Source organism: Bufo bufo, chromosome 4, assembly GCF_905171765.1.
Source record: "Bufo bufo chromosome 4, aBufBuf1.1, whole genome shotgun sequence".
NCBI classification, from domain to species: Eukaryota; Metazoa; Chordata; class Amphibia; order Anura; family Bufonidae; genus Bufo; species Bufo bufo.
Genome location: NC_053392.1, coordinates 225,644,128 through 225,662,204, shown reverse-complemented (window position 1 = coordinate 225,662,204; position 18,077 = coordinate 225,644,128). Strand labels below are relative to the sequence as shown.

Sequence of the window (18,077 nt, the reverse complement as noted above, 5' to 3'; positions counted from 1 at the left end):
TCCATTCACCTCTATGGAAGACCCACAAAAAGCCAAGCCAGCCCGTGACTGAGGGTGTTAGAGATAAGTGTAGGAGCCACATGTGGGCCAACCCCTTTAAAAGATAGACATATATTCTGAAAATAAACCTCCTAAAGCCATGATGAAAGTCAGAGACAATAATCCTTCCTTCTTATATAATATTGGTTTCATTTGAGGTAACTAAATGCTCTTCTTGATAAAGCCTCTTTCACATCAGCGTTATTGAATTCCATTGTTCTGCTCTGTTATAGGAACAGGACAATGAAAATAATGGAAGTGCTGGAATCGGCACACAACTGACCTGAATGAAGCTAAACAAATCCCATTGTCTATAATCCGTTTAGTCTGATTTCTGTTCGGGAGAACACTTTTTAAGTGGAGAAAAAAGTCCTGCATGCAGGACTTTTTTTCTTTACTGTTTTTGATGGAATCAGCAACAAAGGCCCTGAATGATGCCTCTGATGCAGATGTTAACATGCCCTCATTAAAATAGCTCTTTTGATTGCACTTCTAGCATGTGTATCTCATTACTTCCAACTAAACATTATCATTTTCAAAGACAGGATTGGAGTATGCTTTGGAATCTCCACTGGTCATTTTGCTCTTTGCATAAACTGTAGTTCCAATGGGTGGCCACTGTTTGTCCTCTTCTAAAATTAACCTTAATTTCTTATAGTTGCTACCAGGTTTTAACTTAAGACATCTCTTCAAAGCCAACCAGAGAGCTCTGTTGTCTAGAATAAATTCCTGAGAAAAATGGAAAACAAAACAAATAATAGTAATTAACTTTTTTATAGCAATGGCTTATTTCAATTACCTACAGTAAATATCAAAAGTACAATTGTGCCTAATGACTCCTGATTTGAACTTTCCTTGTAATTTGTACTATTATCTGTTTCTTTTTTTTGTTTTGTTTTCTATTGATATTTGAAAATCAATTGCAATAAATTACTAGGGATTTTTAAGGCATTTATCACAGTTACTTACCATTTATAGAGTTCATAGAAGAGAGACAAACTAAACAAGTGTACTGTCTCAAACCCCATCTTCCCTGCACCTTGTGACTTTTACTCATCACCTTGCCCCCTTTTTCCACCATGTACATATGGAATTATAGTTATATTTGTTCAAAATTTTTGTGTTTGAACAGACATGAGAATAATTTACCTCACTTTTCAAGATTTTTTTTTATCTTACATCGATACTTGATATTGTCAATTCATTCATAAATATCTCCCAGATATTCAGGTTGATTCGTTTTTTATGTCAATAAGCTAAATAATAGGGTTGAGCGAACCCGAACTGTAAAGTTCAGGTTCGTACTGAACTTTAGGATTTTTGGACCCAGACCCGAACCCGAACATTTCAGTAAAATTTTGGGTTCGGGCGATTTCTTAGCGCTTTTTGAAAGGCTGCAGAGCAGCCAATAAACAAGCGTTTAACTGTGTGACTTTAGAAGCCATCACAGCCATGCCTACTAATGGCATGGCTGTGATTGGCCAGTGTAGCATGTGACGCAGCCCCTATATAAGCTTGAGTCACGTAGCGCTGCACGTCACTCTGCTGTTACTAGTGTACGGAGAGGATGCTGCTGCTGCTGTGAGGGACAGAATAGGACAGAATCTGTTATCAAAACTCCAATTGAACTCAGCGATCTACATAGATTTAGTTGTGTGGGTGCAGTGCACAATCTTTTCACCCTGCCCTGAGCCCAGTGACAGAGAAAAATTACTTTTATCCGTCTGTTAGTTAGGTAGGCTGCGGCGGCCATTTTATGCAAGCTCAGTGCACCAGCACTGCATATGTGCTTTTGTGACATTCAAATTCAAGCTTGAAATACTGCAATAATAATCTGGTTTTTAAAAAACACCCTTTTTTGGGAATATCTAACATCTGGTGCCTTTGCAGGATTAGTTAGTGTGCAATTTAAGCTAGAAATACAGCTATAATTTTCTGGGTTTTTTAAAACACACTTTTTTGGCAAAATACACAATTTTACAGCCCTTGCTGCATCTGCACGTGTGAAATTAAAGCGTTATATACTGCTGTCATATTCTGTTATTAAAAAAACACCCATTTTGGACAAAAAACATAATTTTGCAGCCTTTGCTGCATATGCCATTGTGAGATACACCCTTTAGATACTGTGGTTCTATTCTGCTATTAATAAAACAACCAATTTTGGCAAAAATCTTTAATTGCGGCCTAGTCTGCATCTGTACGTGTGAGATACACACTTTAGATACTGTTCTATTCTGTTATTTCAAAAACAGCCATTTTGGGCAATAATATTTAATTGTGGCCTAATCTACATCTGTACGTGTAAGATACAAACTTTAGATACTGTGGTTCTATTCTGTTATTTGAAAAACAACAATTTTGGGCTAAAAAATTTAATTGCGGCCTAGTCTGGATCTGTATGTGTGAGATACACCCTTTACATACTGTCGTTCTATTCTGCTATTATTAAAACACCCTTTTTGGGCAAAATACACAATTTTACAGCCCTTGCTGCATCTGCACGTGTGAAATTCAAGCGTTATATACAGCTTTTATATTCTGTTAGTAAAAAAAATCAACTCTTTTTGCAAAATACTTAATATTGCAGCTCTTGCTGCATCTGTGATTGTCAAAAACAAGTTTTAAAAACTTCAATCATTTTCTGGCTTAGAAAAAACACCCATTTTGGGCCTCTGCCGCATTACTCAGTGTACAATTTAAGCTAGAAATACAACTATAATTTTCACTTTTTGTGCAAAATACACAATTTTACAGCCCTTTCTGCATATGTCCATGTGAGATGCACCCTTTAGATACTGTGATTCTATTCTTCTATTAATAAAACACCTATTTTGCCCAAAAATCTTGAATTGTGGCCTAGTCTGGATCTGTACGTGTGAGATACGCCCTTTACATACTGTTTTTCTATTCTGCTATTAATGAAACAACCATTTTGTGCAAAAATCTTTAATTGCGGCCTAGTCTGGATATGTACGTGTGAGATACACCCTTTACATACTGTGGTTCTATTCTGCGATTAATAAAACACCCATTTTGGGCAAAAATCTTTGATTGCAGCCTAGTTTGCATCTGTACGTGTGAGATACACACTTTAGATACTGTGGTTATTTTCTGTTATTTGAAAACAGCCATTATGAGCAAAAAACTTAAATTGCGGCCTAGTCTGGATATGTACTTGAGAGATAAACCCTTTACATACTGTGGTTCTATTCTGCTAATAATAAAACACCCATTTTGGCCAAAAATCTTTAATTGCGGCCTAGTCTGGAACTGCAATTGTGAGATACACCCTTTACATACTGTGGTTCTATTCAGCTATTAATAAAACACCCATTTTGGGCAAAAATCTGCACCTGCAGCCAATGTCCATCAGTCTTTCACCTCACCCCCTTTTAAATCAGCCAAGCAGTCTGACCCCCAAGTCATGCAGTAGTCTTTTCTGCTTTTTGATGACTCTGTTAGCAGGGTTTCCCAGGGCCATCCACCTATCCCTGCCCCAGAAGTGGAAAAGATTGAGTGCACCGATGCCCAACCACTTATGTTTCAAGATGAGTACATGGGAGGACCATCGAAGCACGTCTCGGATGATGACGAAACACAGGTGCCAACTGCTGGGGCTTTCGAAAGTGTGCAGACCGACAAGGAGGGCAGGGGTGAAGACTGGGTGGAAGATGATGTGGAGGACGATGAGGTCCTCGACCCCACATGGAATCAAGGTTATGCGAGTGACCTGTGTAGTCCGGAGGAAGAGGCGGTGGTCGCACAAAGCCACCAGCACAGCAGAAGAGGGAGCAGGGTGCAAAAGCGGAGCGGCCGTCCCCTAGACAGTACGCCTGCTACTGCCCACCGCAGCAAGGGACGAAGCACACCAAAGCCGGCTCCAAGGAGCTCCCTTGCGTGGTAGTTCTTCAGACAAAGTGCTGATGACAAGACACGAGTGGTTTGCATGCTGTGCAATCAGAGCCTGAAGCGAGGCATAAACGTTCTCAACCTGAGCACAACCTGCATGACCAGGCATCTAAGTGCAAAGCACGAGCTGCAGTGCAGTAGACACCTCAAAAACCAAGAAAGGTCTCTGGTTCCTCCTGCTTCCTCTTCTGCTGAAAGTCTTGGCCTCTTCATCCATCTCTGGAGTGACAGTGCCACCTGCCACCCTGCAAACAGAGGATCTGCCAGCAACACCACCATCTGGGTCACGAAGCATCTCCACAATGTCCCACGGAAGCGTTCCGCTCTTTATCTCCGAAACACTGGAGCGGAAGAGGAAGTACCCCCCTATCCACCCGCGATCCCTGGCCCAGAATGCCAGCATTTCAAAATTACTGGCCTTTGAAATGCTGTCATTCCGTCTGGTGGAGACAGAGAGTTTTAAAGGCCTAAGGGAAGGGATGGTGCCTTCGGTGCGACTGACTAGGTTTGTCACCTCCTCAAAAGGACGCATGAGCCTACAGGCATTGCGCATGAGCGTCCAGTAACGCTCCGCAGAGGCTGTCCTAGCACCCCGGTCATACAAATACTCGTTGATGGCTTTTTCTTGTTGGAGCAGGCGGTCGAACATTAGGAGTGTTGAATTCCAACCTGTCGGGCTGTCGCAAATCAAGCGCCTCACTGGCATGTTGTTTCGCCGCTTAATATCTGAAAAGTGAGCCATGGCCGTGTAGGAACACCTGAAATGGCCACACACCTTACTGGCCTGCTTGAGGACGTCCTGTAAGCCTGGGTACTTATGCACAAAGCGTTGTACGATCAGATTCAACACATGTGCCATGCACGGCACATGTGTCAACTTGCCCAAATTCAATGCCGCCAACAAATTGCTTCCGTTGTCACACACCACTTTGCCGATCTCCAGTTGGTGCGGGGTCAGCCACTGATCCACCTGTGCATTCAGGGCAGACAGGAGTGCTGGTCCGGTGCGATTCTCTGCTTTCAGGCAAGTCAACCCCAAGACGGCATGACACTGTCGTATCCGGGATGTGGAATAGCCCCTGGGGAGCTGGGGGGGTGCAGTTGATGTGGAGCAAGACGCAGCAGCAGAAGAGGACTCAGCCAAGGAGGTTAGCAAAGAGGATGGAGTAGGAGGAGTAGAGGAGGTGGCAGCAGGCCTGCCTGCAAGTCGTGGCGGTGTCACCAACTCCTCTGCAGAGCCACGCATTCCATGCTTGGCAGCCGTCAGCAGGTTTACCTAATGCGCAGTGTACGTGATATACCTGCCCTGTGATGTGAGATCATGTGCCTTCGCAAAGCAGTTGTACCTAGGTGAGTGTTGGACTTCCCACGACTCAGTTTCTTTTGGCACAGGTTGCAAATGGCATTGCTGTTATCAGAGGCAGACACACAAAAGAAATGCCACACTGCTGAGCTTTGCAATGACGGCATTCTGGTGGTGGCAACAGCATGCGTTGATTGGCGTGCTGTCTGGCTGACCCCGGGTGCCAATACATGCTGTCTGACTGTGCCACTAGCTCCTTGCGATGACCTCCCCCTGCTTCCAACTCGTCTCCTCCTCCTCTCTGTCTCCCCATCTGAACTTTCCCGCTGTTTTTCTCCTCTTCGAGCGGGCACCCACGTGACATCCACGGACACATCGTCTTCATCAACCGCTTCACTTGTATCTGACAACTCAGCAAAGGAAGCAGCAGCGGGTACAACATCATCATCTTGTTTGTTATGTATATAATTCCACATGTGTTAATTCATAGTTTTGATGCCTTCATAGTCATGAAAATAAAGAAAGCTCTTTGAATGAGAAGGTGTGTCCAAATTTTTGGTCTGTACTGTATATAAAAAATAAAAATAAAAGAAGACTGATGTACCAGCCCTAAAAAGGGCTTTTTGGGGTGCTGTCAGGATGCTGTCTTTACAGCAGATGAGTCTTTGAGGACTGGAGTGGACACAGAACACTGGCCTAGCTAACGACTTCCCTATTAATTCTGCAGCAGCAGCACTCTCCCTGCTCTAACTAACACTGCAGCTTCAGACTGAATCTAAGATGGATGCTGTCCTTTCTTTTTGATAGGAGGTGGGAGGGTCTGGGAGGGAGGGTATGCCGATTGGCTAGAATGTGTCTGCTGACTGTGAGGTACAGGGTCAAAGTTTGCTCAATGATGACGTATAGGGGGCGGACCGAACATCGCATATGTTCGCCTGCCGCGGTGAACGCGAACAAGCGATGTTCGCCGGGAACTGTTCGCCGGCGAATAGTTCGGGACATCTCTATTGGTGGGTGACATTAACCCATTTCTGGTTATGAAAAACCCCTACTCTGCATAGGTGACAGGGACTTAAATTTCTAAAATTCAGCTTTAATTGGCCCTTTTATTCGATCCTTTTGCTTTAATAACTTTTCCCATATTTCCGCTTGATCAAAATAAAATTTCATCCATTTATCTCCCTTGGATGTGGTCTCTCTTTCTCACGCTCCCTCTCTGGTGTGGAACCCTGATTCGCTGATAACCGTGATCAACATGGTAGGCGCAGAAAAGAACATCAAAAGTTGATAGAGCAGATATCCAATTGGATCGTGAACATCACGGGGACGTGCAACATGGTGGGGCAGTATGTTTGCACACGCCTACACGAACTGACTGATGGTTCTGCCTCCTGCAACTTCTGGGTCTCCAAATTGTGCACATGGCCTAAGCTTGCCCTTTACGCCTTGGAGGTGCTGGCCTGCCCTGCATCCAGTGTAGTATCTGAACGTGTGTTTAGCACGACTGTAGGGCGTTATCACAGGTTATATTTCCCAATGATTTGGGGTGTACCCTAATTTAAAAAAATACACTGCTCAAAAAAATAAAGGGAACACAAAAATAACACATCCTAGATCTGAATTAATTAAATATTCTTCTGAAATACTTTGTTCTTTACATAGTTGAATGTGCTGACAACAAAATCACACAAAAATAAAAAAAATGGAAATCAAATTTTTTAACCCATGGAGGTCTGGATTTGAAATCACACTACAGGCTGATCCAACTTTGATGTAATGTCCTTAAAACAAGTCAAAATGAGGCTCAATAGTGTGTGTGGCCTCAATGTGCCTGTATGACCTCCCTACAACGCCTTTGCATGCTCCTGATGAGGTGGCAGACTGTCTCCTGAGGGATCTCCTCCCAGACCTGGACTAAAGCATCTGCCAACTTCTGGACAGTCTGTGGTGCGACGTGACGTTGGTGGATAGAGCGAGACATGATGTCCCAGATGTGCTCAATTGGATTCAGGTCTGGGGAACGGGCGGGCCAGTCCATAGCATCAATGCCTTCGTCTTGCAGGAACTGCTGACACACTCCAGCCACATGAGGTTTAGAATTGTCTTGCATTAGGAGGAACCCAGGGCCAACCGCACCAGCATATGGTCTCACAAGGGGTCTGAGGATCTCATCTCGGTACCTAATGGCAGTCAGGCTACCTCTGGTGAGCACATGGAGGGCTGTGCGGCCCTCCAAAGAAATGCCACCCCACACCATTACTGACCCAATGCCAAACCGGTCATGCTGGAGGATGTTGCAGGCAGCAGAACGTTCTCCACGGCGTCTCCAGACTCTGTCGCGTCTGTCACATGTGCTCAGTGTGAACCTGCTTTCATCTGTGAAGAGCACAGCGCGCCAGTGGCGAATTTGCCAATCTTGGTGTTCTCTGGCAAATGCCAAACGTCCTGCACGGTGTGGGGCTGTAAGCACAACCCCCACCTGTGGACGTCGGGCCCTCATATCACCCTCATGAAGTCTGTTTGACCGTTTGAGCAGACACATGCACATTTGTGGCCTGCTGGAGGTCATTTTGCAGGGCTCTGGCAGTGCTCCTCCTGTTCCTCCTTGCACAAAGGGGGAGGTAGTGGTCCTGCTGCTGGGTTGTTGCCCTCCTACGGCCTCCTCCACATCTCCTGATGTACTGGCCTGTCTCCTGGTAGCGCCTCCATGCTCTGGACACTACGCTGACAGACACAGCAAACCTTCTTGCCACAGCTCGCATTGATGTGCCATCCTGGATAAGCTGCACTACCTGAGCCACTTGTGTGGGTTGTAGACTCTGTCTCATGCTACCACTAGAGTGAAAGCACTGCCAGCATTCAAAAGTGACCAAAACATCAGCCAGGAAGCATAGGAACTGAGAAGTGGTCTGTGGTTACCACCTGCAGAACCACTCCTTTATTGGGGGTGTCTTGCTAATTGCCTATAATTTCCACCTGTTGTCTATCCCATTTGCACAACAGCATGTGAAATTGATTGTCACTCAGTGTTGCTTCCTATGTGGACAGTTTGATTTCACAGAAGTGTGATTGACTTGGAGTTACATTGTGTTGTTTAAGTGTTCCCTTTATTTATTTGAGCAGTGTATAAAAAATTTTAAACCAAAAAGCAGTGTAGGCTACCTCATCCACCGTCGCTTCCACCTACACCGCCACATCCAACGCCTCCTCAACCTCCTACTCCATATGGACCTTGTCCTCCTAGATCAAGATTATTATTTTTTATATTTATGTATTTTATGTTATTTAAAGTAATTTCCCTATCCACTTTTGTCTGCAGAGCACTTGCCATGCTCTTAGACACATTTTGCTGCCATTTGCAGCCCTCTAAACCCCTTCCATGACATTTTTACAGCCATTTTAGTGCTCAAAAGTTCGGGTCCCCATTGACTTTAATGGGGCTCGGGGTCAAGTTCGGGTTCCGAACTCGAACTTTTTTGTGAAGTTCGGCCGAACCCGTCGAACCCGAACATCCAGGTGTCCGCTCAACTCTACTAAATAATATTACCGGTTAACTATTTGTATTACATATTGGTTATCACAATTACCTTGGAAAAAGATTAATTACCATATCATATATATATATATATATATTTAGAATGATACTGACCTCTACTAAAAATGACACAACAAGACATATGATGAGCATTACTAACATGTGTATCCTCCAGCTTCTGGGTGTGCAGACAAGCTGTAAAATGAAATCACACCAACATTTATAACATGAATGAAAGATCATGAAAAGCATTGTAACAATCATGAGAAATATTTTCTAGTAAAATATTAGTTGGCTGTTTTGTTATAATTCTGCTTACCTCCAAAACAACATACATATTCTTGAAATCAGCAAATAAGAAGAACAAGGTAAGCGCAAACTCTACTACTAATGTCACCACAAACAAATCTAAAAAAAACAAAGAGTAATTGTATTTAGTCACTTAGCCACCTCGGAGCAAAGCAAAACAATTTATTTTGAAAGATTAGCAGGTTAAAATAATAAGCGATGTTCAAAATCTGCTGTAATCGACTTATATTATTTCTTGTATTGTATATTTACTTACAGTTTGTATACAGTGGTTTTCGGAAGGGTTTCCCCTTAGAAAACACAAAGGCCAAGATCACCAAGTGTACAGCAGTGAGCAGCCACAGTGTCGAGTTTTCAAAACTTTCATAGTTCTTCTTTGTTCTATTCTTGATTAGCTCTGTGGTAAGGTTCTCGTTCAAGGTTGTGTTTCCTGGATAGCAGGCACTAGTAGTAATATTAGTAAAAGTCATTACTGTTACACTTTTCCACCACTAATTCTTTATTATTGCATCAAATACGGTATGCATAATTAAGGGAAAAAAAATAAAATAAGAGTTTATATTGTATATGGGGATCATAAAAATGGAAAAAAAATCATATAAAGCTTATTAGAGCCTATAACAAATGGTTATTAGTAGAGATGAGCGGATTTTTCAAAAATTCAATTCGGACGGTTCACCGAATTTTTGGGAAAATTTTGCTTCGATACAAATTTATTTGCGGCGAATCGCGGTAAAAACGGCTATTTCCGGGCTGCAGAGAGCCTTTATAGGAGTGTAGAACACTGTGCAGTAACACGCATAGGGAGTCTGCTGTGGTAGTGAAACAATACTGTGAGTCAGTATGACAAGCACATGACAGGCTTCACTCTTAGAATCACTGCACACTTCACTTATTTGGGCAGTCACGGGGCCAACACTGACCAAATAACTCAAGTATGAACTTAGCCTTATAGGTCGATTTAAGCATCAAGAAGAAGCGCACTCCTTTTACACTGTCGCCAACTGATTCCATATAGATGTCTACAGAACCTGTTCTATTAAACGCGTATGCAAGTAGAGCCCCCCCCGGACAGAGTGGAGAGGGTGTCAGCAGTAAGTTTGTGTTGACGTCACTGATTAATTTGCCCTTCCTCTGATCCGTCAGAACAATAACCCACAAAAAACAGTTTCAGTCTGTGGAGCATACGCCTTCACTCGGTCAGCATTTGCTCAGTAATCCATCAGTATTGCTAATGCCTAAAAAAACCAAGAGTGGATGTAAAACAGAGATGACACGTGAATGGAATATTTGCATGTCTTCTGTGTTTTGTACCCACTCCTGACTTTGGCTACCAAATCATAAGCCAATTCTGATGGGACCATACAAGCCTTACAGCTGCTACACAGACAGGATCCGTTGTGCATCTAATTTTTCCTTCCTTCTGTCATATCAGAAGAAAGGTCGAATAAATCATTACGTCAACCAGGCAGAGAAGCAAAATAGTGGCCCAGTCATGAAGTGTGGAGGGTGGTAACAGCATGAGGAGGCCATAGAATGGCACAATGACCGAGTCTGGAGGTGGCGACAGTAATAGCATCAGGAGGATAGCACAGAGTGGCAAGGTGACAAAGTGTGGAGATGGCAGTAGCAGCATCATGAGGATACCACAGAGTGGCAAGGTGAGATAGTGTGGAGTTGACAGCATCAGGAGGATACCACAGAGTGGCAAGGTGACATATAGTTTGAAGATGGTGGCAGCATCAGGAGGCCACAGAGTGGCAAGGTGACATAGTGTGGTGTTGGCAGCAGCATGAGGAGACCACAGAGTGGCAAGGTGACATTGTGTGGAGATGGCAGCTGCAGCAGCAGGATACCACAGAGTGGCAAGGTGAGATAGTTTGAAGGTGGCGGCAGCATCAGGAAGCCACAGAGTGGCAAGGAGACAGTGTGGAGATGGCAGTATCAGCAGCAGCATCAGGAGGATACCACAGAGTGGCAATGTGACATAGTGTGGAGTTGGCATCAGCATGAGGAGACCACAGAGTGGCAAGGTGACATAGTGTGGAGATGGCAGCAGCAGGATACCACAGAGTGGCAAGGTGAGATAGTTTGGAGATGGCGGCAGCATGAGGAGACCACAGAGTGGCAAGGTGACATAGTGTGGAGCTGGCATCAGGTTGAGGATACCACAGAGTGGCAAGGGGACATAGTGTGGAGATGGCAGCAGCAGGAGACCACAGAGTGGCAAGGTGACGTAGTGTGGAGTTGGCAGCAGCATGAGGAGACCACAGAGTGGCAAGGGGACATAGTGTGGAGATGGCAGCAGCAGGATACCACAGAGTGGCAAGGTAACATAGTTTGGTGGTGGTGGCAGCATCAGGAGGCCACAGAGTGGCAAGGTGACATAGTGTGGATATGGCAGCAGCATGAGGAGACCACAGAGTGGCAAGGTGACATAGTGTGGAGATGGCAGTAGCAGCAGCAACATCAGGAGGAAACCACAGCGTGGCAAGAAAACAGTATGGAGTTGGCAGCAGCATGAGACCACAGAGTGGCAAGGTGAAATAGTGGGGAGATAGCAGCAGCAGCAGCATACCACAGAGTGGCAAGGTGACATAGTTTGGAGGTGGCGGCAGCATCAGGAGGTCACAGAGTGGCAAGGTAACATAGTTTGAATATGGCAGCATAATGAGGAGACCACAGAGTTGCAAGGTGACATAGTGTGGACTGTGGAGTTGGGAGCAGCATGAGGAGACCACAGAGTGGCAAGGTGACATAGTTTGGAGATGACAGCAGCAGCTGCATCTTGAGACCACAAATTGACCCGGTAACAGAGTGGGGCGGTGGGTGGCAATACCAGTACCCGCCGACGAAGGTGGGTGAATTAAGGAGCACTTGGCATCAGATGTGTAGCATCAGGCGGGTTGCAGCATCAGAGTAGTAGCTGAGGCAGGTAGCCAGAAGAAACCGGTCTCTTTTATCAAAGTGTTGGTGTGGCACCATGAATGATCTATTCTGATGCACCAGGAATTGGTGGTTGGAAATCCTGGCTGATCCATGCCTGATTCATCTTGACAAAGGTCAGTCTCTCCACATTTTGGGTGGACAGGCGAGTACTACTTGGGTAGCTATGGCCCCCGCTGCACTAAAAACCTGCTCTGATGCCACACTACTGGCCAGGCAGGACAGATTTGGTATTGGCGGCCACAAATCCAGTTTGGCTACCCAGTAGTCCGCAGATCTTCATTGTTGGGTGGCAGGGTGCTGTCCAAGTTTGCCACCACCTTCTGGTTCAGGTTGTGCTCCAGGTCTACCTGCTGCTGCTGGTGAGTAGTTTCTTCACTATGTGGGTGAAGAAAGCTACTCATCAGTGACTGTAGACTCAGGCTGCTGCTGATGGAGCTGGTACTGCTCCTTCCACTCCACCCCTTCCCAGCAGCCATGGCAGTCAAACGTGAGCGCAGAGGGACCCCCGGTCAGACCTGCGAGAGGATGGACGTTGGCACAGATAGGCAGCGGCCAACTGACTACATAGGATATCTCTGTAGTAGTTCAGTTTTTCCTCCCTCTCTGTGGGTGTAAAAATGGCCCCCATTCTGGACCGGTAGCAAGGGTCCAACAAGTTGGAGAGCCAGAAGTCATCCCTCTGCCAAATGGTGACAATTCGGCTGTCACTACACAAGCAAGTGAGTATGCATCATGCCATTTGTGCAAGTGACTCGGAGGGACTCCCTGCCTCCATCTCCACTGCATACTGCCACGGTGTGTCCGGGTCCTCTGTCTCGTCTTCCTTATCACCCTGTAGCTCCTCTGGCTGCTCCTGCTCCTCCTCTCCTGTAAGCTGAGTAGAAAAACCACCCATTTGGCTACACATTGCCTGTGCTCCAATGTCCTCCTCCCCCTCCTCCTCCTCTTCCAGTTCAGCCCCCACAGGGCTCATGTGGCCATGAGATCAAGGCGCTGTCCCCTGACCAGCCATAGTTACCTTACCAGCATCTGTTTCAGGACATGAAGCAGTGGAATGACATTGTTCATTCCGTAGTCCTGGCGACTGACAAATAACATGGCTCTTAAAAGGGCCTGAGCAAACAGCAGGTTTTACGCATGAGCTGCCTCTGGCTGACATCGAAGTTACACAGTGGAGTACTCCTATCCGCTTGCATCATCAAGAAATCATTGATGGCCTTCTCTGTTCATATAGTCGGTCCAACATATGGAGGGTGGGATGTTGGGGGATGCCGTTCTGCCGCTGCAGCTCAAGGAGGTTGTGCTTTGCAGTGTACGAGTGGCTGAACTGTATGCAAAGCTTCCTGACCATTTTTAGGATGTCTTGCAGATGGGTGGAAGACTTCAGGAACCGCTTGACATCCAGATTGAACACGTGTGCCATGCAGGTTGGACCACCACATCGGAGCAACGGTTCTCCCAGGCCACTGCATGGCGACCCTGCATATGTTGACGCAGGGCTGTAGTGCCAACATAGGGCACCCTGGCCATGCTTCACCTTCTTCCCACATATTCATATGTGGCCACTGTGGGGTTTTGCTCTGGTAGATAGGGTAAGCGGACGAAGTACAGAGGCAAAAGACAAGTTATTAACGCAAAACGTCAGTGTTTATTCACACTTGAGGCAAGTGCACAAAACAATGTGTTAATTTTCAGTTTTGGTGTTTACTTCACACACAATGGAAAGTACATCTTGGTGTTACTTCACACAAATTGGAAAGTTCATATAAGAAAAGTCACCTTGATGTCAGTTCTGCCTCCAGCAGTCCACGGCAGGCTTTAGGGGGCCTGTTTACTCGGCCCATGGGTCTCAGCCCTCCAACCTGGCACCAAGCCTCAGATCCCAACACAGAGAGATCCTGCTGCTGAGCCCAACTGCCTATTTAAGGACAGCCAGGTGCTGCCAAATACCCGGACCGGCAATTAAAATCCAGTCCGGTATTTGACCCCACCTGGCTGCAAATCAGCCCAGCAGCACAAGCTGGGAGGAAAATACCTGTTTTCCCAGACCATTCCCTTCACTGTGTCTCACATCCCCCCCCTTTTGTTCAACACTGAGGGGGTGAACACTCGCCTGACAATGTACTCAGGACAGGGCATCCGCGTTTCCCTGCAACCGGCCTGCCCTCTATTCCACTGTAAATTTAAAGTTCTGTAGGGAAAGGAACCATCTGGTGACCCGGGCATTTCTGTCTTTGGCCTGGCTCATCCACTTGGGGAGTGGTCGGTCACCAGGTGGAATTTTCTCCACAAAAAATAATAACGGAGAGACTCAAGTGGCCACTTGATAGCTAGGCATTCTCTCTCCTGTACTGTACATGGTCTCGGCTGGGGTGAGCTTACGGCTGAGGAAGATAACGGGATGCTCCTCCCCGTTGACTTCCTGAGACAGTACAGCACCAAGGCCTACTTAAGAGGCATCGGTCTGTACTATAAATTCCTTTTTGAAGTCGGGCATCACAAAAACCAGGGACCCGCACAGGGCCTACTTCAAAGCGGAAAAAGCCTCTTCCGCCTAATCATCCCAACGAACCATCACTGACTTGCGTCCCTTCAAGAGCCCTGTCAATGGCCCGGCCACTGTAGCAAAGTGGGGGACAAACCTAATGTAATAGCCCACCATTCCCCAAAACAACTTTACTTGCCTAGTAGTGACAGGTCGGGGCCAATCCCGTATCACCTCTATTTTCTTCAATTGGGGTTTGATAACGCCACGCCCAGTGACATACCCCAGGTATTTAGTCTCATCTAACCCTATTGCACATATTTTCTTTTGGGTTAGCGGTTAGTCCAGCCTTCCGAAGGGAGTCCACTACGACCTGCACTTTGGGTAGGTGACTTTCGTAGTCGGTACTGTGGATGACAATATCATCCTGGTAAGCCGAAGCGTACCGATGATGTGGACGAAGCACAATGTCCATAAGTCGTTGAAAAGTGGCATTGGCGCCATGCAGACCAAATTGTAACACCTGATATTGGTACAGCCCCTCCGGTGTGATGAATGCAGTTTTCTCTTTGCCAGCCTCCGTCAAGGGTACCTGCCAGTACCAGTGGCCTCCTGAGTCTGTTTAGAGGAAAGGCTGTCAGCAATCTTCACTGTGGCAATCGCTTCCCTTGCTTCAGACCAAGGGGCCGGAACCTCTTCCCCTAGAAAACTCGGCCGCGGGCTGTCGTCAGTACCGGTCTACCTATCTCTCCAAGGTTTGAGTAAATTCACCTGCTCCGGCTTTCGCCGCCCTGGCTGGTTTACCTTGTAGTTTACCTCTCCAACTTTTTCGATTACTTCGTAGGGTCCCTGTCACCTAGCCAGGAACTTACTGTCCATGGTCGGAACCAGAACTAAAACCGGACACGAGCCTGCCGATTATAGACCCGACTTTGAGCTCGCTGAGCTGCCTCTATATGTTCTCTTACACTGTTTCCATACCTTCCTGCATCTGGGTGATGTATTCAATCATGCTTTTGTTGCTCCCACGCCTCTTTGGCTATGTACAACAGACCACGAGGATGTCTGCCATATAGCAGTTCAAAGGGCGAGAACCCAGTAGATGCCTGGGGCACCTCTGGCACTGCGAACCTAAGATAGGGCAGAAGGAGGTCCCAGTCCTTCCCATCCTTAGACACCACTCTTTTTAACATGTTTTTTAATGTTTGGTTAAACCTTTCTACCGGGCCGTCAGTTTGCGGATGATAAACGGATGTCCGTAGCTGTTTGATGTGCCCCAATTTACAGAGTTCCCTCATGACCTTGGACATAAAAGGGGACCCCTGGTCAGTCAGAACCTCTTTAGGTAGCCCCACTCGATAAAACATCTGGATTAACTCTTTAGTAGAGATGGCCTTGCGGTTCGCCCGGCGGTCGTTCCGCAGCGAACTTTGCTTGTTCTCGGTTCGCTGAGCGGGTGAACATATGGCGATATGGTGCCATATTATTTTACATTGTGAAGAATTTTGACACATGACACATCCATCAGGTGGTACAGGACAGCCAATTGAGACGTTTCAGCACATGGACATACCCCCTACCTTATAAATAAACCTGATCTTTGCCAGTGTAGGGAGAGGTTGCTGTGTGAAGCAGGGACAGACTGTTAGGGACACCAAATACTAGCTAATGGGGCCACAAAAGTCCTTTTAAGGACTGGTATAGGTGTGCTATTGATAGGTGTTACTTACTGAGGGGTGTAATATACTTATAATATACTTTCTAACATAGAAAGTACAGATGAAACTTGAAAAATTTGAATATCGTGCAAAGTTCATTTATTTCAGTAATGCAACTTAAAAGGTGAAACTAATATACGAGATAAGCGAGATATTTCAAGCCTTTATTTGTTATAATTTGGATGATTATGGCTTACAGCTTATGAAACCCCAAAGTCACAATTTTGAGATACCCTTTTCTCAGGGGATATGGATTAATTAGCTGACTAGGGTGTGACACTTTGAGCCTAGAATATTGAACCTTTTCACAAAATTCTAATTTTAAGCTGCATTAATGCAATTCCTTTTAATTTGCATTACTGAAATAAATGGACTTTTGCACGATATTTAAATTTTTTTAGTTTCACCTGTATATTATAGTGCATTTGTATTGTGCAGCATTTGTTTGGGGTTCTGCTGCGATACTGCAGCTACACAAAGTGCCAAACGCTATTGGTACAAATCGATTCTACTGGTCTGATATACCAGATGCCCCCCAAAAAAACTGATTGAAGCAGGGGTGTTCTATACCAATAATATATTTTCTATATAGTGCATTAAGGTAGTGCAGCATTTGTTTGCAGTTTAGCTGCATTTCCTCAGCTACACAGAGTGACAAATGCTATTGGTACAAATAATTTCTACTGTTGTAATATACTAGTTGCACCCCAAAAAAGTGATTGAAGCAGGGGTGTGATATACCAATTATATACTTTCTATATAATGCATTTGGGTAGTGCAGCATTTGTTTGCGGTTTAGCTGCGTTACCTCAGCTATAGATAGTGACACACTCCATTGGAACAAATAATTTCTACTGGTGTGATATATCAGTTGCCCCCCAAAAATACTGATTGAAGCAGGGGTGTTATATACCATTTATATACTTTCTATATAGTGCAGTTGGGTAGTTCAGCATTTGTTTGTGGTTTAGCTGCGTTAGCTAAGCTACAGATAGTGACAAACGTCATTGGAACAAATAATTTCTACTGGTGTGATATACTAGTTGCCCCCCAAAAAACTGATTGAAGCAGGGGTGTGATATAGCTTCTGCCACAAATACTGCTCTTCTATAGGGACTTTGGTCACATTGTCATTTTGAAAATGACAGGCAGAGGAAGAGGCAGGCCATTCCGCAGGGGTGGTAGGGGTCGGGCAGGTGCACCAGGCCACAGCCTAAGTGGGAAGTTGAAAGACAGAAACATGCAATGCGACAATTAACTGCAATATAGAGTACAAAACCCGTCTAACAGAGATCGCCTTGACGCTCGGCAGACGGGCTACAATAATTTTGTACAAAACGATTTGCCAAGTATCTCGCACTTATAGTGTAGCACTTGTTATTATTATGCAATTTTGTACTCTATATTGCAGTTAATTGTCGCATTGCATGTTTCTGTCTTTCAATGTTGTTCCCTGCCATAGCAATGTGCTTCTGCGGTTTGGTATGTGCTGACTGACCCCCTTTTTTGGTTTTTCTTTGCAGTTTGTACTGGAGGTGTGGCTGCCTCCTCAGTCATGCACTCCTGACCACCCTGTCTGCCCTATAGGCTGATTTTAATTAGTGTTAGTACATAGTCAGGCCTGCTCCCCTTCACTCACTGAAGCCATGGCACCAGGAGTGGGATAGTTTGTGGACTCTCACTGCAGTCCTTGGTAGCCATTTGGCGCCGGTGATGTCGTGGAGTAGGCCTGCTGTGTAACCTACATTCCCTGAAGTATATGGTAGCCGTCATGGCACCTAACAGGTAAAATTTAGCGTAGGAATGTGGAACCTACACTCCCTGAAG

General features: G+C 45.5%; 1 protein-coding gene across 1 annotated transcript in view; it reads right to left on the bottom strand.

Moving 5' to 3' along the window:
• Positions 1–528: 528 nt before the first annotated feature.
• LOC120997962 (probable cation-transporting ATPase 13A4) overlaps positions 529–18,077 on the bottom strand; it is a 189,958-nt gene continuing 172,409 nt past the window's right edge. The window contains exons 27-30 of the mRNA XM_040428344.1: positions 9,355–9,542; positions 9,109–9,197; positions 8,904–8,984; positions 529–768 (exon numbers count right to left, since the gene is read on the bottom strand). Coding sequence (XP_040284278.1) covers positions 559–768; positions 8,904–8,984; positions 9,109–9,197; positions 9,355–9,542 — 568 coding nt within the window. The 3' untranslated portion in view covers positions 529–558. The remainder of the gene's footprint in view (positions 769–8,903; positions 8,985–9,108; positions 9,198–9,354; positions 9,543–18,077) is intronic.